Raw genomic sequence first — 23723 nt, forward strand, 5'->3', positions numbered from 1 at the left:
ATATAAAGAAAACCATTAGTTGATATTGAATTCAATGAAAATCAGCCAGAGAGGACAAACTGTTTAACCTTAAGTTGTACTTTTAGGTGAGAATTACTCAAAAGTCACGCAAAAAAAAAAAAAAATTCTACTCCAGATACAGAAGTTACCAATCTTTTCAGAGTAATATATCATGTGGTTTCAAATGCGTGCATGATTGGCCCTGCCTTGCACCCAGAAAGATGTGCCAGTTTTCTTAAAATATTTATTCAGTCACGACTGTGGGGTAGCCTCAGTCCATTCTAAGACCTGACCCACCTTGGAAGAAAAGGGAATAGGTCCCTAAAATCAATGGCATTTTAGCAAATAAACTCTTGCTCTTAACACAGTTTATTTTGGCAGCATAAACACTTTTGTGTATACTTGTATTGTGCAGGGACCCTCTACCATCAGAAAAGGAGACTGTGTTATGTGAGTCTGTGCAGCTGTTGGGAGGAACACAGAGGTCCTTTAAATGTGGAGATATTGGTTAAAAAAAATGCGTGTGTGTCAATGCAGGCAGCATCCATCAACGTCCCCAACAATTGCTCATTGGGAAAACTTGTTGCTTTCTTACAAATATGAAAATGGCCACCGGCTTCCCAAATGCCACTTCACTCTGTCCTAGCAGAGAAAGAACTTTCAAATAATCAGAGCAGTAAACCTTAAACAAATAAGCGTATGGGTTTCTCTTTTAAATGCAAACTTACAGTGGCTCCATGCCAGAGTCTATATTTCTTAGAAAAACTATATCACTGGCATAAATGAAAGAGGCAGTTTGATTTGTGGTTGGAGTAGTTTCCATTCTACTTCCACTGTAACAAATGTATTAATTCAGCTCAGACTTCCTCCTTCTGGCAGCCCTTTTGCTGTAAAAAGAGAAATTAGAAGTTCCAGCCAAATACCATACCTTGAACTGACCCACCTCAATACATAAACACTTTTACAACATGTTTATTCAGGTGTAGCACTTGAAATTGGTTTAAGATGTTTCCAGTGACAGAGAGTGCAGCAAAAGAAAAAAAAAAAAAACAGAACTGAGAAACTTGACTGTGATGGAAGAGAATAACTGATGATCTGTTCTTTAAATTTTGGCTTTTTTTTTCAGTCTTGGAGCACAACATAAAAAGTATTTGTTGAGCTCTAAGTTTGATGTTTTAATGAAGTGATAATTTAACAGGAACAAAATTTTTACTTGTATACATGGATGACTGCAGAAATAATTTTTAATATATGATCTTTCTAATACTGAAATAGGTTGCCACACGATGGCCATGAATGGAATGCAGTAAAATCAGTTTTCCATTCATCACAATACACACTGACCCTTTTCCAGTTAAATAAGCATTGAACCCAGAGTTCCAAGTTTCCTTGGGTTTGCAAGAGGATTCCTTTTGTTATTATTCAAAAGACTTTCAATATTTTCATTTTTATCTGTGGAGAAAGAAGACTGCTCTAAAGATTTATATTTTGAAAACTGTAAAGATGTGTGTGTGTGACAAATATGGGTTTCTTGGGCTTTACAAAGGTAGATATTGTGTGTGAAGCAAAGTCCCCTTCAAAGCAACGTGAACTCCCTTTAAAATAACTTTTGATATTATTAAGTTTCCTCTTGGTTTCCTTTCCACTTCAGCAATGATGTGACTATTAAGATTCCATAAGTTCATACTTACTCAGTGGCTCTTGATCTTGAGCTACACTGTGGAAGCATTAACTATATGACCTTGTCCTTCAGACACATTATACCTCCCTTGATTATGTTGACTGAACCTTTTGAATAGGGCTGAACAGTTATTTTTCTTAGAAGTGCTAATAGAAACCCAGACTATATTGCAGGTATTAAAAATAGTGACTATTTTGTAAAATCTATTTAACAATGTTGAATTTTATTATTAAAGGTACAGGATGTTTTAGATACTGCAAATATATCAGTAAAGAAACCTACCTAAAACATTTTGATTTAGGAAAACTCTATGTAGGTGTGTATTACTGTGGTTTTATTTTTCAAAGCTAATCTTCATTTTTGACTTATTAAAAAAAGTAGGTAGGAAACATATATACATTAAGGATTGAAAATACAGTGGATAGCAGATGCAAACTATTATATATAGGATGGATAAACAACAAGATCTTACTGCATAGCACAGGGAACGATATTCTGTATCCTGTGATAAACCATAATGGAAAAGGATGAAAAAGAATAAATATACATATGTATAACTGAAAAAATAAAAAAGAATATACAGTGGAAATAAACATAACCTGGGGTAATAAAAAGAGCATTAAAATAAAAGGGTGATAAGGGACACCAGCTGGAATCCAAGCTTAATCATTTTAAGATTCAGACAAGTTTAGGCATAGCTAGAACATGGGTAAGCTAAATTCACCAGGCATATATTAGGAAGAGAATAGAAAAACCTGAAGGGAGAGAACTCATCGGAAGGAACAGGTGAACCCCTAGAGTACAGATTCAGAACAATGTCCCAGTGAGTATAAGGAAGCAGGGATTTTGAGTCTGTAACTCAGTGTTCCTTCTGGCCTTGCTCCAATGTTTGCATGATTAACTTCTTAAGAACCCGGGGATTCAAGAAAATCTAACAGACCTATTTTTACCCAAAGTCCCTGTAAAATCCTGGGAGGGCAAGGGAGCCCTACTTTGGAGTTTGGTTAATGGTGTGATACAAGTGGTGGCCAAAGATTCTTCCTACTTCAGAAGAGTGGCTTCCAAGTAGCTCCACAATGGTACAAGATGGCAGCACCAGAATGTAGGTAGGTCCAAGATGAGTTCCTGTACCAGCATCAGCTTCAGAGAGTGGTAGCATTTCAAAGGCAAGCAAAGCAGCAATTTCATGGCATTGGGAGTTTTAAGGTGGATAAAAAACTGTCCCAAAGTGAGAGGCAGGGCAAATGATGGGATGAAATGGTCCTAGAATAAGAGGACACTTCCCTTGTGTCACATCTGACATTGTACACTAGGAAGAGGGAAGGGTAGTGATCTGCTAAATGGGTGGGGTGAGAGCAAGAGAGGGAGAAGAACTTGATTGCTGGGAGTCAATTCAAGTTTAAATACACATGGGATCTCCCACACAAATGGGAGAGGAGATAGAAAAGTTTCTTTGAAGGATATACCAGCATTCCAGTGATTTCACTGATGACAGCTGGACCCAAAGAAACATGGTGCCCAATTATCCCAGGTTTCTGTATCACAGAATTCTTGAATCATAAAATAAAAGGGTGATGAGAAAAAATATGGGAGTCCAGAGTTTGATACGGGCAGAGGTATCATCTCTTGCATTTATGAAAAGAATGCCCATTAAATCTTTCCATGTGAATGTTTTTTAGAACAATTCCTATCCTGGCCATCTTGTTTTCATCTCGAAATTACTCAACAGGTACTGAGGGAAGAGAAGCAATTTGAGAAGCAAATATATGGGCATTTGTCAGTTTTATTAACTACAGAATGAATAAAGGTGGGGTTAGGATGGTATCATCTAAAGAAATAACTATTCTTTTCACACAGGTATCAAGAAGATAGTATGTGAGGCTGGCGCTTTGACTTACACATTTTGCCATAACTGAAGATGGATTCAAGACATCCAGATCTTCTCCTCTGATCCTTATGACTTTATATAAGCCTGGGGGTCAGGGTATTGTATTCACATCTGCCTAAGGACATAACTAACTATTTTCAAATTTAGAATCATCAAGACAGTAGGCTGGCAAGCCAAAGAGCCATCCCCAACTCACTAGTTTTGTATTTCAGACCATTCTTTTTGGAAAATGTGACTTTCAAAATGTTTATTTCTTTAAAAACAGGGTTATTAAAGGAGCCTCTGACAAAACAGTTCTTTAGAGACATGTTGATGTTATAAGGACAAGTGGTTCCAAATATGAGCATTTAGTTTCCTTCCAGAATACACAATTTGAAAAACATTCACTTGAGGATTTATCAGAGTCTAAACGTTGATATCACTATAAGATGTTAGCATAAATTCCACTGTTTTCTTTCCTATAAATCCACAGTATTGAACTCTTAACCCAAAACACCTGTGATGAAAGTTGTGCACAAATTACCTTTTCAAAAGACGCTTACAGCATCCTTTGTGGACTAGTTCACAGAAAACAAATCACTGCGCTGTTTCTCATTCACATATTCTCTTGCTCTTTGCTTAGTTTCAATCTGTGATTAAATCTGATTCTGGTACTCTTAAAGTACAGTTTCCGTGGCTCTAAATTATACTGGAATCATACCCTTTTTAGAAACAGATGATTTAAAATGTGCAGAATTCTCTACCCGGCATATAGACTAAATCATTTTTATATCAGATTTTAAGGAATGTGGGGGAGATAGAATTTTGTCTACTTAAATTCCATATACGTTTTAACTCAGTGAAATCTTAAATTAAGCAAATTGTAATCTTGCTATGAATTTCAACTATGTCATACTTTGATGAAAAATTTGCATAGTTTCTAGTTTTATAGTAAAAGCACAGACCTACTGCCAGATATTTGAAGTATCATAAATAAAATTTTACATTCCTGCTCAGAATTTTCCTGATTTTAAGATGGTTTACATTGCCTTACAATCTCAAACGAAAACAATGAAAAGCTGGGATTTTAAACTATTTCAGTGATACTGAAAACTCCCAGTAATGTGGTACTGGTTAAAAAATATATTGGTATTGAACTTCAGAGTACAAGGTAGTTACATTTTTTTTTAGTGATTCTTCATGGTGATTCTGGGCTTCTGTTTAACAAGCCAGGCTCATCATGCAATTTCTTTGCTAGATCTTTTCATTTTCTTCTTTATCCCAACATTTAAAAGAGTAAATTAAAAAATAACCACTTTGTTCTATATAATTATATGTTGACAATTATACAGTCATTATTAAAAAGTAACAGGACTTCCCTGGTGGTCCAGTGGTAAAGAATCTGCTTTACAGTGCAGGGGACACAGGTTCAATCCCTGGTCAGGGAACTAAGATCCCACATGCCGAGGGACAACTGAGGGACAACTATGTCCACACACCACAACTACTGAGCTCATGCACCTCAACTAGAGAACCTGCATGCCACGAACTACAGAGCCCACACACTGTGGAACCTGCACGCCACAACTAGAGAGAGAAAAACTTGCACTCCACAACTGGAGAGAAGCCCATTGCCACAACAAAAGATCCCGCGTGCCTCAATGAAGATCCCATGTGCCGCAACTAAGACCCGAACGGCCAAAAATAAAATAAAATAAATAATAAAAATAAAAAGTATCAAAAACAAAAGAAGGGTCAAGTGTAATAACATGTGTGAATAAGGATAAGATTCTGTAGCTGATGATAGAGAAGAAACATTGGGGGTATGACATCCACAGAGGGCAACAGGGGACCATGTCCTGACATGCTAACATGAATGGGGGGTTGAGTATTATCTGCAGACAAGAAATGTAGTTACAATTCCTGGTAAATTCCTGGTAACACTGCCATAGAAGAAATTCATTTTCCTCTAGGATTGGAGTATGGGAAGGATAAAGTTTAAAGGAGGAAGAGATTTTTTAAAGAGTTTCCGTTCTTTCTAAAATGTTTATAGAAGGGATTCTCATGCCCTGCCGTCTGAGAAAGTCATGGGGATTAGTAAAGAAATTGGGATATTTGGTCAGAAACACGGGTATGATGGCTCAAAGCGTGATGGGGGGAAAATGCAAATAGTTGAGAACTGTAGCTCAAGAAACTTCTGAAAGGTGGGGTGGGGGGTTGCCTGGAGGAAGAAAGGCCAAGAAACAAAAAGGAGAAGGGCCAGAGGTTTAGGCCTTGTTGGGGAAGCTTTCCAGAATATTCAAATTTTTTATTGAACTGAGGGTGGGGCTGAGATGATGGAAAAGGATTAGTCTCCTTCCATGGGATGTGGTCTGAAATGTGGAGGCTTACTGTCTCAGGCGTGACAAGTCCCACAAATGCTTTTTACCGGGACCCTATTTTCAGCTAGTGGAAATATGAATCTCAAACTAGGAATTGTAGTTCACCTTCACATAAGCACGCACTTACTTTTTAATAGCTCCTCTCTTTATATAGAGAGCCTTTCCCCTGAGGCCCTATGAGTTTTACAGACATCATCTGTCACATGCCCCCAAAAGATTGGTTAGCTGTTGATCTTACAGGTCTCATTTATTTTAAGAAAGCAGAAACATTCTTTTCACAAAACCATGGGAAGAGTGAATTATTTTTAGTCTCTTTTCCAGTTATTATGTGACTTCTTAAAATAAAAAAATGTGTACACACACACATATACTTCTTTCCTTTAAAATCACAGGGGAGTTAAATAAAACTATAATGAAAGCAGGGTTTCAGCAGAAATCAACCAAAACGTCTTCAAAAACTATTTTTACGTGTTAAGATATCAATGAAGAAAAGCTTTTAGACGTCAAACGCATTTGAGTTTGTTTCATAGCAGTGAAATTAATTTCAGACTCTGCATTTTATCTCTAGTGGATTAAAGTAGACTTTGCAACGAACTTAATGCAGTTACTTGGGAAATTTATGAGTGTCTAAAGGAAACATTCTTTTTTACCAGCTTATATGATATATTATTCAAAAAGAACTTTTATCATACAGAAAAACATAGTTCATTAAATGTTTGACCTTCCCTTTCAATTTGATACATGAACCTGTGAAATGATCATAAGCTATGTCTAGAATCTTTAGAATAGTCAAGGACTACCAAAATGGAGGAGAAATAAATCATTTTGACACTTAATAAAGAGAAAGAGTGAAAGGAATTAAATGTGTTTTCCAAAATACATAGTGAAGGCCTGATACTGAATACGTAATGTGTATACCATGATAAGTGTCTACTTTTTGCCAAAAAAAGAAAAAAAAGTGGAATTAAGACATTTGGGACTTAGTTCTTTCCTTCACATATGAAGATTGGATCACAAAACATTCTTCTGAGCAAAGAGAAGCAGAATCTTTCTTCACTTTTTCTCATGTCTCTGGCAACAGCAGAATGTGAGCTGGCCTGCCCCACATAAGGGACCAAGTGAGACCTCACGCCACTATGATTTCATGGTGGAGCCCAGAGCAAAAGCATCCTTCTGACCTGTCCACATGCAAAATAACAGTTGGGTTCCCAGGTGTTTATCTTTTGGTCAGCATGGGTCAGAAGCAAATCTGATCTCACAGCCTAAATAGAACTATCATGTTTCGATCAGTTTATCACCGCACAGAGAAATCATCTGAATACCTCCACTCATAAATAGAGCTGGTACCCAAAAGTCATAACAAGCAAGCCTTTCAAAAGCATCAGGGAAATTGGGATTTGGGAAGGTGAGCCAGTTCAGTCCTTCTGAAGTTAAGAAAGAAGCAACAGCTGCCATTTTGAAGCTTGGTAATTTATCAGTTGTTTTACATACATCATCTTATGTACTCCTCCCAAAAAAACAATGGTTACATTTTTAAAATGAATAAAATAAGGCTCAGACAAGGGTCATGCTTTTAACTCAGACCTGTCGACCCTAAGTACTACCCTATTCCTTTAAGTACACAGAGTTCCCCTTTGTTAGAGATTGTTTAGGGCTGATGCTTTCCTGTTGGGTCTCTGCTCCCCACCTTGAAAAGATTGGAGGAATCCATCCATCTCCTGAGTCTGGCAGTTATACACATATTGTGTTTGTCAAGGACACTGTGGTAGCTGCTGGTTTTGTGATGTTTAAGGTCAGACTTTCCTTCATAAGTGGGAAGACCATTCAACACTCCTTCCAACCATGACAACACAGGTGGTCCCCCCCTACTTTCCATTTCCCTCAAATTGAAACTTGACAAGTTCGACTACAGAGAAGTTGGAATCCATGTTCAAGGAGCTGAGACATGTAATTTCCCTATCAAGGTATTTTCCATCTAATTTCAAGTTTTGATCCCCACTTGTAATATATACCGTTGGCTTTGGTGGGTAGATGCTTTGGTTTGTTTTGGTTTTCCTTTGTCCCTGTGAGTCTACACCAGTTGAGTCAAAGTTTAGCCTCAGCACCAGTGACTGCTGATGCCTTAAAAGACTAAAGGCTCTCTCTTCTTCCCATTGTGCTCTGTACTCATGAAGCAAAACCAGCACTGCCCTTGTTCTGCAATATGTCTTTAAGAAATATGTTCAGCGATGTTAAACTTATAGGGGAAAGAACAATGAAAGAGACGGAGTTAACTCTGAACGATGAGAATACAGAGAATCTCATATTCTGCATGGCCCCAAATCAATACTACCATGAACATATTTACCCCTCATATCATTAGTCAAAGCAGAGTTAGAGCCTAGAATAGAGAATATAACAAACAACAAAAACTGGAATATGTTTCTGACCTTGGGATTTGTTTGGCAAGATGGGTGCTCCACAGTTACTGTTTTGAATTAGGGAAAATCCAAAACAGAAATACAGATGTCGCCAAACACTTCCATATCCCTTTTCATTAAGGGAAATCTAAAAAATGGTAAAATACCTCTTTCACCAGATAATGAAGGAGGACTAACTCCTGTTTTATCCGCTTACTTTAAATCATTGATTTCAAAATTCTTTTTCATGTATGTTTTTAGGTTGTGATGCTAAAATTTGGATAAGCAAATGATGTTTACCAAATGGCTCTCATTCAAATGTAAACATATTATAACTTAAAACAAGGAAGTTGCCTTTAAAACCTGGTTTTAAAACATTGTATATATAATAGACATAGTAAAACAGCAAATCCAAGTTTTCCAATTTATTACTGATTATATTCTATAGTCAAATCTATTTTTAAAGAAAAACCATTTTCTCTCTACCAATCATTATACAAAATTAAACTAGGCTCTGGACGCCCATTTCAGAGTACCAACCAGAGAAAAATACAATAGAGATAACAAAATGGATATAGATATTTAAAAAGAAACCAGCATCGTGATTCTTCATTTTCTAAAGAACTAAGGCATCTGTAAATTACATTCAAACCATTTTGTTCAAAATATGAAGTTTTAGCAAAGCAGTTATGGCTCACCCTCTGCTCATAGGGAAACAAAGTTAAAAAGCAAAGCTAAACACAGTGAAAAATTAAAAACGTGTTTTATTTCCCAGAGATTTTTCTTTTCAATTTTTTGAGGAAAAAATTACCTCAATATGTGCTCCCAAAAATACAATTCAGGGAGTCCTCTTTAGGGCTGGAATAATACCAGGTCACCTTCAGCCTTGATGCTGGGAAGGGGGAATGGCGAGATGAGAGAAAGGATGAATTTCATCCAGACTTTTTGCAAAATAATCAATTAATATGTTTTGGAAACTGCATGCTTGACTAGCATGCAGTTTGTTGCACCGTGATTGAAACTACAAACTTGAGTACCGGTTGACACTTACAAAGGATGGTGGGGGAGGTAGACATGAGGATTCTATGATGGGGAGTGTGGATTAAAGACAGTAAAACAGAGGAGAGAAAACAGAGAAGGAGAACCTAGCAAAATACATTAGTGAGCGACACAGGGCACAAAAGGAGGGGGACATTCGTTACAGAATTCAAAATAAATTAAATTTGGCTAAATTTAATTACATGTTGAAGCTGATCACTGGAAGGAAAATAGTTACTTTCTTTCTTCTTTTCAGTCTATAAATTTATCAAATTAATGATAATTGTGTAAGGAGCTAAAAGAAATACTGAAGTAGTTAGATTTTAAAAAAACAAAAAAATATGGTAAAAATGCTGTCACCTGTTGTGGGTCAGATCACAGTTAAATTCCAGACAGAAAATACAAAAACCCAAAGGTAATTACCAACAGATCCAACATAAAGTTCAATTTTGTTCTATAACAATCATTATTAATAGCATGTCCTGTTTGGAAATTATAAAAATGCATTAATTTTTTTCAGTTTGGAATTTATATAAAATTCATATCATTTGTGAGAGTCATAGTGTATAAGATCTGGATCTGGAAGATCTGGAAAACACATCATTTTTAGGTTCAAGGGTAAGATTCTTGAGCTTTCTAAGGCTGTTTCCTTGTGTACAAAATGGGAAAATAGTAAAGATAAAGTAGACATTCCACTTAAAAAGCTCACCAAATGACTGGCATCTAATACGCTCAGGAAATATTAGGTCCCGTTAGTTATTAATATTATTTTGATTGACCACCACAGCAAATACATGGTTTGAATATTTATTTTATATGAACTACAGATGAACCTAGCAAATAAAACCTGAATTAATCATGAAAACTAAAAAATACGAAATATTAGCATGGAAGAAAAAAAAAGTACTGCCAAAATCAGGGTTTAAAAAAAGCAGCTATTTGTATAGACAGAAAATAATTTTTGCTAAGTTGAGTGAGTTTGAAATACATAAAGTATAGTTTATAAAAATCGTATATGACTAAGAGAATTAATAAGAACTTAGGTTGAACAAAGTAGAAATTTAACAGTGCTCCTATATTTATGTTTAGTTCTCTAGCCATGAAAGGCATATTGATGATTTTGCTCATTTTTATGCAGTGGGAAAGGAGCAAAAATCTGAGCACACTGGAAGGATCTATGTTCTCTGATGTGCTTTAAGATATTACACAAGTTAGAAAATCCATAAGTCACAGCTTACGTGGGTTTGGAAAATTAACAAATACTGATCTTAAACCCCAGAGGAAATCTATGGCATATTTATTTTCAGTAGAAATCTAGTCATTTTTACCATAAAGATACAGGAATTCTTCTCAGTGGAAACTCTTCTGAATCATTCACATAAAATGACCAAGGCGGTTGTTTTGCTTAGCTATCTTTTAAATCTCTCTTATGGCTTGATTCATATCAAAAAAAAAAAAAAAAGACTTTCTTAGAAACTGACATATTGCCATAGATTTATTTATGTTTTAGTGTTTTTAAAATTCTATAGAAATATGATAGAAACAGAAGCCATTTTAAAACGTTCTGGAGAAATTTAGATTAAGTTTTACATTTCGTTATGATACTGAAAAATATATTGTGGCACTTAAAGAAAATATAATTATACTTAAATGTTGTAATAAGAGCTCTCTAGACACCTTAATAATTATAGATGTTCAGCTATGAACTTATCTGATCCTTCACGTGATCAGTTGGGAATTTGTTTATGCCTGGGTATTACCCCTCTTTGTATACACACACGCACACAAACACACACACACATTTACCTCAAAAGATGTCTAATATTTCTTACTTCCCTTTATCCATTTCTCCATCTCTGATTTTATATAATATCTTAAGTTTTGGTTTGAATGAAACTATTTAATACCAAGCTCCTTAAGATGGTACATATCTATTCACGGTACCCTCTCTGAATATAATATTTATATGTGTATAATGCTTAAAGTGTAAATATATAAATTAAAATTACCTGAGAAATTATCACAGGCAATATAATAATCCCCGGACAAAAGGTCAAATAAATAGTGAATTCTTCTAGTCACACGAGCTCATTCCCTCACAATACAAATAATTACATAGCCATTAACTCCCAGGTCTTAGGCACTTTATTCTTATGCCTTCAATCTGCCCTTTTCACACATTGATTTAATTTCTGGACTACAGGGAAAATTTAATTTTACTTATTCACTGTATTTATTTAAGTATTTGAAGATAACTATTCTTCAACTGTCCTCCTAATTTATTCTTAAATATTCATCCAAAAGTCAAGCAGGTATGCTCTAATTATCCTCAGCATTAAACATAAAGAAGTACTTCATTTATACTAATATTTATGTAAAACAAACATAGGAGTATATGTTCCTTTTTCCTATCAGAACATTTAGCAAGATATGCGATTTTTGCAGTTTCTTGGAAGTAGAGACTCTCATTTATTTGTTTGAAACCAATTGTCAGCACCATAAATTCAGCAACAGGGAGCCATATGGTTTTATGAACAAAAAAGACTTAATTGCTTTAAAAGATAAAGTTCAGATAAGGGAAGAGAATATTATCAAATCTCAAAATATTTAAGAGATCCTCCGATAAGTGGACATAATTCAACTTTTTGAACTGAGATACATAATAATGAGAAACTGTAGTCAAAACAGCCGGACAAAAAGAAAAATATCACCCTTGATCTCTGAATTTCTTCTGCTACTTATTAGCACTATGTCAGCTGATATTCAGATTAACCAGCCACATAGATCATTTGACCCTTGAGACAGATAAATAGTCATCTGACAACACAAGGGCTTAATTTGGAAAATTTTCCCCTGAGTTAAAAAAGACTGTGTTTGGGAATCTGAGGATAACACAGCAAACTTATTTAATCAGATACTTGCATTGAAAAGCAGCAGATTCCAGGACTTAACTAAATTTAAGCAGATATCTCATTAAGAATTCCTCATCTCTCTCAGACAGATGCTCACATTTAATAAAAGTAAAAGAATATCAAGTTAGTAACTCACATATTAATTTAATATATAATGACATGAGGACTTTAGATTATAAACTAGATTTTTCTAATTAGGAGTATATATTCTGTAATTTGAAAGATGTCATGGAATTTTTGAAAAATCTGATTTAAGACAGCATATTTAGAAGCTACCACAGCATATTGCAATTTTGGAGAAAAATTTTATCAGTGCTTTAAACTACTCTTCACATAATAAGGAACAATAGAAATAAGCAACAGTTCAAGGTTGTAGAAAAAGAAAACCTAATCCCATTTCTTATTAATGTAGGTGTGGCAGTTGTCAATTTGCAAGAATGAGCCCCAAAATTCCAAGTGGAAAGGTAGAGAACATGGCAAAACCCTGGGTAATAAAAGTTTTAAAATACTCACTTTCAGTTTAATTGTACTGATAACTGAAGTTAAGACCCTTTTTATAATTTGAATAATAATGTTGGTGGAAATAAGAGGATGAAATTGTTGGTGCTTTTAGAAAAGCTCTGAAATATCAATATATTTATGTACATATATAATTTCTAAAAATGGAAGGGAGAAAACTTTTGTGTACTAACAAGCAAAAAAAAAATAAAAAGCTATAACTTTACCCCTTTACAATGTCTGGGAAATATAGCTGCTAACCAACACGGGCTATATCCTGAGGAGGCAATAATTACAATGGTTTGTTTCCTTGACTTTCAAAGAGGTCTTCTATGATGTGTTTCCAATCAATTCATAGAGTATCTTCATTTTCTGATTTTTTTTTATGGGAAATATCACTTATGTAGTGGGGATTTTATGCAATTTGCTAAAAAAGTTAGCACAACATATATTAGGAGTTCTTGGGTCCCACACTTTAAAAAAGACGATCAATGTTTTTTAACCATGTTTTCTATGAGCATTAAACTACTGCTTGTAAGAAGCCATGTTGATGTGTAATGTTTGCTAATAGGTTTATGAAGCCAAATGATAGTAATTTACACTGAGGCATCTCTGGGTTGAAAATTTTTTCTGATAGTTATGTACGCCAGCCTTTAATCAATTATCCTCATATATTACCCTATAACAAGGGTCGTTACCCTTATATTCATTGATGCAGTTAGTTATCTCAAAAATAATCATGTCACTTTTTTATAAGAATAAAATTGTTGGGCCTCAAGAAAACTACCATATTAAGTACTAATAATTTGATATTCTCCAGTGCCTATGAAGACCTAGCCAATATAAGCAATCAATTGATCATGACACATATCTCTGAATGTTCATTTCTGTTGGCTTCATACCCTAGATCAGAGGTATTTAAAAGCTTCCTACCAATAATCATTTCATCAACCAAAATTATTAGACTTGCGCCTAATAACATAACTATACACTATGCTTCCAACTCAAGATTTAAGAACATATATCAACAATCTTACCTCTCTCCAGTGGACTATCATTTGTGAATTTATCTAAAGTCTTATTAAATCATCTGTAAAATCTCCACAATGAAAGAAGTGATCCTAATTTAAGGAGTACCATGTAGAGTTAATTCTCTATGCATTTTCTCTTTCAGTTCAACTCAAACACCTTTATTCCTGTCTCACCATGTTCCGGGTACTACTGCTTAATATAGTCTCACACTGTCCTTGGAAGGTAATTACCATTACACTCATTTAATTAACGCTATGGCTAAAATGTAAAGTATTTTGTCAGAGCCAAGATTTGAATCTAGTTTTCCTAACGATTTCTCTTAGAATTTATATTTCCAAAATGGAGGGATCAATTCTATTCCTTTATTCTCTTTATTTAAATTAAGTATCAAAACCTTAAACTCTAAGTTATAACAATAACTATAAATTTCTTTATATTATATTTAAGCATTAATGATAATGAATTTAATTTGATAGTTTCATACCTCTGAAATCTTTTTTTCTTTCTTGATTTGGCTACAAAATTTAGTGAAACTTTGAAATCTCTGACTTTAAATCTGAATTTTTACCTTGATATGCTTGGAAATTACGCCACAACTTTGTCCAAAGAAAAACGGATTTTAGAGTCTTATTAAAAAAGAACCTTATACTGTTTCTTGGACATTGAACAATACTCTGACAAAACAACATTTTGATGACTTGAATACAAATGAATCAGAAACATACGGATTGAATTTTCCTTGACATATAAGTGGGTTTGAATAGAAAGGAAAAAGTCATTGGCAAAATTTACTCTGAGTATTGCCAAACCTAAAATGTCTGAAAACATAGGGTTTTTAAAAAGACATTCTAATGATCCCAAAAATACTATCTTTGTTTTTCCATCTCTAAATTATTCTATAAACCCAAATTTGAAAAAAATGAATTAATTTACTTGGAAGGTTTAAACTATATAAAGCTTCAAACAATGGAAAATTACACTGTTTGGGGAGAAAACCCAAGTCTTAAAAGCTAGATTAAATTGCTATCTGGGTAATAAACTCTGTGTATGTGTATATATATATATATATATATATAGGACATATGTATAGTAGATATATATATAGGATATAAATATATATATAGGATATGATACCAATTACTGTAGTTTTATTAACAATTTTAATAAGGATCTAACAAGCCAGGTAATTAATGTATGTTTATAATTTAGGGAACTGAACATCTTAAATTATAAGACAGACCTAAATCTACTCATTTGCTGCTAAAAAAAGAGTACCTATTTTATCATAGAGGGTTATTAACCACCATGAGGGAGTGTTAGAAAATTCTGAAACTGATTTAGCACAATTGGATACAACCACTTGTATGGAATTTCTAGATTTTGCCGTTAAGAAGCAGCAATGTTTCCTTTCCATTTGCTTGCTCATATGTTTGCTTTATTTAGCTGAAACAGACATTTGGAACTCAGAGAATTATCTATTCTGCATGAAAAAAATCAATAGACTATCCTTAAACTCTCCTGCCAAATCCATGGCAGTTCACTTATCAAATTTCTAAAAAGAATATTTTACAAACTGACGTACTTTCCACAGGTCCTCTGAGGAATCATGATGCTACTTTTGATTTCAACAGTCTTTTGATTTCCAAATATATTTAGATCTCTTAGCTATTTTTTCTTTGTGGAAGCAAGATAAACAAAATTTAATAACTTATATCACTGACTTTCTCCTCACCTTATGATTGAAACGATTTTAATCTGTACCATGGTTTGTGGTATAAAATTCAGTGTTACACCAAATTGGTTTGGTTAATAATCACCCCAATTTACAGTTTGGAATGTCTTCTTAAGAGTAACATGTTCGGGCTTCCCTGGTGGCACAGTGGTTGAGAGTCTGCCTGCCGATGCAGGGGACACGGGTTCGTGCACTTGTACGGGAGGATCCCACATGCCGCGGAGCGGCTGGGCCCGTGAGCCATGGCCACTGAGCCTGCGTGTCCGGAGCCTGTGCTCCGCAACGGGAGAGGCCACAACAGTGAGAGGCCCGCGTACCGCAAAAAAAAAAAAAAAAAGTAACATGTTCATATATGTAAAATAGATAAACAACAAGATCCTGCTGTATAGCACAGGGAACTATATTCTATATCCTGTAATAAACCATAATGGAAAAGAATATGAAAAAGTATATATATATATATATATATATATATATATATATATATATATATATATATATATATATATATATAACTGAATCACTTTACTGAACACCAGAAACTAACACAACATTGTAAATCCACTATCAATTAAAAAAAAAAGGAGTAACATGTTCAATGACAGGTGGTCCATAAGAGCCTTTTAAGTCACAAACTCATTCAACAATCATTCAAAACATGTTTTTAATACCTACAACCTGCACGGTGCCAAGTACCAAGGGTACCATTGTGAACCAGAAATACACATCCATGACCTTATGAAATGGATATTCATTCAAATATGTAATCATGAAAGTGTTACTCTGATTGATTAAAGCAGCAAGTCTAGTTCTTTAATGACCTGTGGTCAAGTTACAAGAATATACACATAAATTAGATGTCATGTGCCTTCCATCATTTGTCTCCAAATCACTTTCCTAATAGCATCTGCAATCATATTTATACATGAAAGCTGTTCTAGCCAAATCTGGGCTGCAGAATGTTCTAGACAACACCATGCCTTTTTGCCGTTCTATGTATTTACTCACATTGTTTCCTCATCCAGGAACTACCTCTCTCCTCCTTTCTCACCACCACACCCTCTCCCTCCTCATCTTCATTTCTTGAAATCTTACCCAGCTGACCTAGCCCAGAAGTTACATGGACCACAGTTCTTTGGCTCCATTTGGACTTAACCATCTCCTTACGTTTCCTATAGTGTCTTGATTATATCACTATTTTTAGGATTTAGGGCACTTTAGTCTTTCTTAAGTAGCTATATTTGTCTGTCTCCCAGGTCATTGTCTCCTTAACACTTTGTCTTGCATGAATAGACACTCGAAGATTTTATGTCGAACAAATGAATAAATGAATAATAGTCAACAAATGAATTTGAAAGGAGACTTTCCTGAGTTTCATTTTTTCACGACTTCCAATTACTTTTGCTGAGAAGTAAGCATATTCAGATTCCATTGTTGCAAATAAAAAGTGATCTGTCTGCTCTGGCTTAAATACAAAAGGCCAGCTTGTCTAGCATATTTAATCATTTTAATATTTTCATATCAGACAATATTAAAGAACCAAAGAAGAGCAACAAAAGGCTGTGTATCTCAAACCTAACTTTTAAAAAAGGAATTTGGAAAACTTTGAAAGAAGTGAAATGTTAGTTTATTTTAGGCTCCAAAAAATCACATAAATAATATGTCATTTAAAGTAAAATTACCCCTAAAATATAAGAGAAATCAATCAAAGGAAAAGGATAAACAAAATATAAAGTAGTTCTCAGAGAGAAAAGGATGACTTGAAAGCAAGTTAGAACTAAATAGTATAGGGCCCTCCAATTTCTTCCCCTAGATACAGCTTCCTGATCTTTAAAAGACTGTAGCTCGAATTTGCTCACTGTTCTGCACTCAGAGTCCATTGGACTCTTAGTGTGTAGCGAAGTGCATTCAATAATATTATGTGCTGACTACCTCATGCCTCACTCAACTGCAAGCCTCGTGAAGCCATCTCTGTACTTGCTCACTATTTTATCTCCAGCATCAAGTCAAGCACACAGCACATCGCTACTCGGTGAGCATTTCTGAGCATAAGAATAACATCTGGAGCTTCTCAAAAAAGATTTCCTATAGACCTGTGGACTAAGAATGACACCTGCCATATCAGTAAACAAAGGATGTTGCAGCCAACAAGCTGCAGCCACCCCAATGGTGAGCCCTGAGGGAAGTTGGAGTGGAAACAGGATGCCCACCATCAAACCATCAGCCACTGCAGCTGCCCCCTGATGGTGCACCCTGAGGAGACTCAGGATGAGAAAGCACATGATACTGACCCCAGACAGCTGAGATGCATATCAAAGGAATGATTTCAGACTCTTGCATCTTCCCATATATAAATTTCTTAACTTGAGATGCCTGGTTTTCTTTAATTAACAATAATCTTTTGATGTTCTGACTACCTGGTCTTTGTTGTAAAAACTCCTGTATATCCTGGCTCCTCCCCTACCTCTTTGGAGCTCTCCTTTAGAGCTATCTGAGAGGCTGTGTCCTGGGCTTAAGTCCCCAGTTTTGTCCACCAAGTAAAATATAACTCTCAACTTTTAGGTTGTGCTTTTTTTTTTTTTTCAGTCAACAGATCCCTCCCAGAAGTGATTCTGGAGCTGTTGACTTTGACCAAATATTATAATATGTTAAGATCTAACTCAGTATCATTTTCTGCAGTTTTTTATGACTCTTTTGTTCCATCCCCATCCTCCTCTGTATTATGGTAGGTCCTTTGTCTGTTTCCCTATCATCTATTTTGATATATATTTCTTTTTATAAAACAGGTTTTTGAGACATACTTTGAATATGGTAATATCCATTCTTCTTTAGTGTACAGTTCTATACATTTTTACAGATTATATAGTTGTGTAACCACCACAAAATCAAGACATAGATCCATAGCATTTTATACATCGCTTTCTTTTGGTATTGTTATATCACAGTTGTTCTACTTGTTTGCATACATGTCTTCAACACAAGACTAAAAACTGCAAGAGCAGGAACAGAACTTAATTCTTTACCCCCCACACCCACTGCAGAGCCTGACAATAAACGTGTGTTCGGTAATGTGTTTATAAATAAGTTAACTAATCAATATATTGCCCTATCTTATAGAATGCACCACTTTGCACATTGTGTGTATAAAATATACATTGGTTAAATCCCACAAAAAGCTGTAACTCTCAATGTGTCCAAACCAGAACTCCCCAAAATTTATGAAATTCAGTGCTTACCATCTCCTGTTTCTGCACAGAGTTGTAAGCCCAAATTGTTCTGTGGATTAATCACCCAATGATTGCTGGTCACAGTGATATCAAAGACAAGCCAACCCACATCTAGAGCTTGGGCCTTTCTTGTGTCTAACAAGAACAGATCTGCATCCCTAAAAGAAGAAAGAGAACAGCAAAAAAGAGTTACAGGTTTGAATGAAGATCATCATTTCCTACACTTAAGTGAAAACACTGCAAAAGCATTCTTACAATAACAGGAGTTCATTAAAGGATAAGAGGAACAAAGGACTCAAGTGATGAGTAATAAGATACAGAACCTTTTATTGCTGGAATCTCAGCCCAAACCTGGTGCAGATTAGGAATATCTGACAGTAATTTCCATTTGCCTGCTCTTCACTGTCAAGTTTCCTTTACAAAGGGACTTAGTGGTCTTGATTTCGTCCCTGATAATCAGTGTTTTCCCAAACCATTACCTATAAGTAGCAGTACACTGGCGAGTACACAAGCAAGGGTTAAACTGAATAGAGACAGAAGTGAAAGTAGCTGCTCCAGTCTGGACGGATGTGGATTCTCCAAGGAGATGGAGGGCAGGCAGGCTGTGATGCAAGCCTCTGTTTTAGAGGGAGTTTTCCTTTTGTTTACCACTTTCATTATACTTTTTTCCATTTTTATTACATATATTTTTCATTTTTATTTCATTTTCTATTTTTATTATATAATTAATTATTTTATGGATCCCAGAGGCCAAGAGAGGGTCACCAAGTATACCACTGGATTAAGGGAGAAATCCCATAGATTGAGATATGGCTCTTCCCTGACTCACTTTAACACTTTCTTTGTGCACAAGTCCCCTGGGGACAGTAGTACCTATGCATATAAACTTGTATGTTTTAGGATAATCTCCACAGTGTTACTGTTATTAACATTTATCAATCTTAACTTTAGTATTAAATTTACAAATGTATGAGTATTTGTCAAACTATAATGAATTATTTTATTTATTATATCCTTACTACAGGCAGCTTCTGAGCTAAGTGCTACATCTTTTTGATGTTTAGTCATTATTTTAATTTGTTTTATTGAAGTATAGTTGATTTACAGTGTTGTGTTAATTTCTGCTGTACAAAAACATGATTCAGTTATACATATATGTATACACATCCTTTTTCATATTCTTTTCCATTATAGTTTATCACAGGATATTGAATATAGTTCCCTGTGTTATACAGTAGGACTTTGTTGTTTATCCATTCTATATATAATAGTTTGCATCTGCTAATCCCAAACTCCCAATCCATTCCCCCCCCCCCACACCCCTCTCCCTTGGCAACCACAGGCCTGTTCTCTATGTGACATTTAATCTTTACAATAGATTTTTATATTGATGAAATTAAGGCTCAGGTAGGTTGATGGTAAAAACAATGGAACTCCATCAAAGTAGAATAGAAATACACTATTATGCATTTTATGATTGTGCTGAATCTGACAGCATATTATTCATATGAGGAAGATCAGAGCTTTGTCATAATAAGCTATGTTAAATACTATTCTACTGTATTTTCCATCTATCTGTATCTTAGAAGTCACTTTAAAGGTGGATTACAAAATGTAAAAAACTAATTTTGGATAAAATCAAATCATGCATATTTATTATTTTCTTAGAAAAAAATCTATAATTGAAAACTGAACTATAGCAGAAGTAAAGAATATCAGTCAATATTTTAGAAGGTACCTCTCCATTTCTTTAATTAAACTTGATTTATACCATTCTTCCATTAACCTAGAGAACTTAAAATTAATGTTTTATGATCAATTATATTGTCCAGCTACCGTACACCAAAATATGCAGCTTTAATTCTCCTTCACAATTTTAATCATAGTGATTACCAAAGGAGGGTTACAGACACTTTTTCACATCCAATACAGGAATCAGTTTGAGTCACCGCAGACATACGACAGGCATATACTACAATTCAATGAAAAGATTAATTCATTCCACTTGAATTTTAAGGACCCATTATTTTCACAGTGTGTGGAATGTAAATCAAATTCTCCCTCTTCCTCCTAAATTGGAAAACCTACCAAATAAACAGAATCTAAGAAAATATGGATTATTCTTAAATTTTTGAAATATTTAAAAAGTGTCTTTGAGACTGTAATCTTGGAAATAACTTAATCATGTTATCAGCCTCTTAAACAGAAGAAAGATTCACCTTGTAGCTTGGAAAATACACAAGTGCTACCCTGCTTTCAAAGCCTGCTTTCATTTGAAATATGGTAAAGATGTTCTAATAAACTCTGCAAAGCATAAAATGCCATCCCTTGGTGTGATATAAATAAACATTTGAAAAACAAAAAAGAACAAAGAGGTAAATTCTGAGATCAATTTCAACTAGTTAACAAATATCTTTATGTAGTTATTTAGGTGTGTTTTCTATTATTTTTAAATTGTGCTACTTTTCCAGAAAAAAAATTTCTCTAACTATTCATATTCAAGTCTCAACACTGTTAAGCATGTGTATGAGGAAAACAGTTTCAGTTTTAATGAATATATTTAGAAAAAGCATCAGCCAACAGACCCAAGCAAACCCTAAATACCTGAATTTCAGTGATGCAAATCTAATTCATTGGAAGATAAACCTAGGCCAACAGTATGATTTGAAAAAATCCATATATTTCTAGTTCACCTCTGAAAAGTTATGAATGATCGGTTGTCTTCATAAGCTTCATGGATTCCTATTCTTGAGCAAAACTATTTTATTTTTGACTGTTAACTTCTATTCTTTAATTTCTCCTCTTTCCTTTTGTGTAAAGAGCTCTTCTGCACTACCTACAGACAAGAGAATATGCTTTAGGAGAGTCAAGTCTGTTTATTTTTTTTTTTAATTTATTTTTTGGCTGTATTGGGTTTTTGTTGCTGTGTGCGGGCTTTCTCTAGTTGGGACGAACAGGGTCTACTCTTCGTCAAGGTGCGTGGCTTCTCATTGCAGTGGCTTCTCTTGTGGAGCACGGGCTCTAGGCACACGGGCTTCAGTAGTTGCAGCACACGGGCTCAGTAGTTGCAGCACGTGGGCCCTCGGGCATGCAGGCTTCAGTAGTTTTGGCACATGGGTTTATGGCTCACGAGCTCTAGAGTGCAGGCTCAGTAGTTGTGGCTCACGGGCTTAGTTACTCTATAGTATGTGCAATTTTCCCGGACCAGGGATTGAACCCATGTCCCCTGCATTGACAGGTGGATTCTTAACCACTGTGCCACCAGGGAAGTCCTCAAGTCTATTTTTAATAAGCACAATGGTAATAATTTTGTAATTTTCATTCATGTAGCAACTTTCATAACAGCATCTTAAAAATAAATTCCTATCCATTCTGTAGAAATCGAGACATGATTTCTTTGGAAGTATAAAATTATTCCACTAAAGAAGAGCACTTACCTCCCTGGAAGTAGCAGAATATACTAAATATATCCTATAAGCAGTATAAAATAAACTTGTTAAAGTTGCCTTGCCTTAACACTTTTACCATTTTTTTAAGAAATTCTTACAACATCTAATAAAAGAAAATTTAAAATATTAATGCATTTAAAAGGAATGCAGTACAAAGAAAATATATATGTAGAAAAATATATTCATTTGTAGCAGAAATAAATCCATAATATAATTATTTTATATGATGTACAATTACAGTAATGAAACTAAAATTAAAATCTGCATTCTAGTAAAGGAAATAAAGTCCACCTACATGGACGTATGCAAGCATTTCAGAATGTTACTGTTTTAGTATCCTAAGGCTGCCATAGCAAAGTACCAGAGCCTGAGTGGCTGAAACAGTAGAAATTTATTGTCTCACAGTTCTGGAGGCTGGATGTCCAAACTCAAGGTGTTGGCAGGGTTGGTTCTGTTGAGGGCTGTGAGGGAAGAATCGCGTTGGCTTGTAGATGGCTGTTTCCTCCCTGCATCTTCATATCACTTTCCCTATGTGTACATCATTGCATCCAAATTTCCCATTTTTATAAGGACACCAGTCATATTGGATTAATACTCACCCTCATTTTAATTGAGTTACCTCACTAAAGAGTCTGTTTCCAAATAAGATCACATTCTGAGATACTGGAGGCCAGGACTTCAATATATGGATAGGGGAGAGAGAGGAACATGGTTCAACCCATAATACTATTTTAAAATATTTTTTAAAGGCAAGAATAATCCTGGATGTGAACATTCTGTGTTTATAGACATTATAGCAATTGCCCACATTGAAATGTTTTCAAAGACTAATACGTGAAAGTCAATTTATATTGATCAAAATAACTCATAATAATGAAAATTTGTATTTTTCTTTTTCAGATAGAATTTGAACCTTTGTCTTGAGTATGATACAGATCAGCATAATAATTTCTCATACAGTTAAATGAATCTATCATGCAGTTGTTAAATACAGAGTCATATTGAACAGATAAAGGATTTGCATCACTCAGATTTATTGGATATGAAATATATAGATATACTGAATACAATTAATCACAGGCAAAAAATAATATGTAGATATGTAGATACAGTTAGAATTCAATACAAATACATGTGAACATATCTTACTTCAATCATGACCAGAGGTTTAAACATATGTTTTCATGGGAAATTGGTAGGGTTGAAGATACTGCTTTGCAAGGGTGCTTTTTATTTTACTGAGAGAGGAAAGGGTTTTGTATACATGCCTTGGGAGCGTCAAAATACCAAAAGGGTAGGAACTTCACTAAAGACTGAGCAGCAGGAGCCACATTTAGCAAAATTTGAGTTATCATCATTCTTACCACTCTTTTAAAAGTAAAGAGTCTTACATATCTAAGACTATGACACTGGAAGAAATAAAGTGTATTGTAACAAAATAAACTAGAATTTGGGGACCAGACAGAGCTTGAACAATAAAGGAATTCCTCAGCCTCTGTTTCCCCAT

At 34.8% G+C, this 23723-nt stretch overlaps 1 protein-coding gene across 1 annotated transcript in view; it reads right to left on the reverse strand.

Moving 5' to 3' along the window:
- BMP5 (bone morphogenetic protein 5) overlaps positions 1-23723 on the reverse strand; it is a 118270-nt gene that overhangs the window by 20205 nt on the left and 74342 nt on the right. The window contains exon 3 of the mRNA XM_067753469.1: positions 18777-18925. Coding sequence (XP_067609570.1) covers positions 18777-18925 — 149 coding nt within the window. The remainder of the gene's footprint in view (positions 1-18776; positions 18926-23723) is intronic.

The sequence above is a fragment of the Pseudorca crassidens genome, chromosome 10 (assembly GCF_039906515.1).
Source record: "Pseudorca crassidens isolate mPseCra1 chromosome 10, mPseCra1.hap1, whole genome shotgun sequence".
NCBI lineage: Eukaryota > Metazoa > Chordata > Mammalia > Artiodactyla > Delphinidae > Pseudorca > Pseudorca crassidens.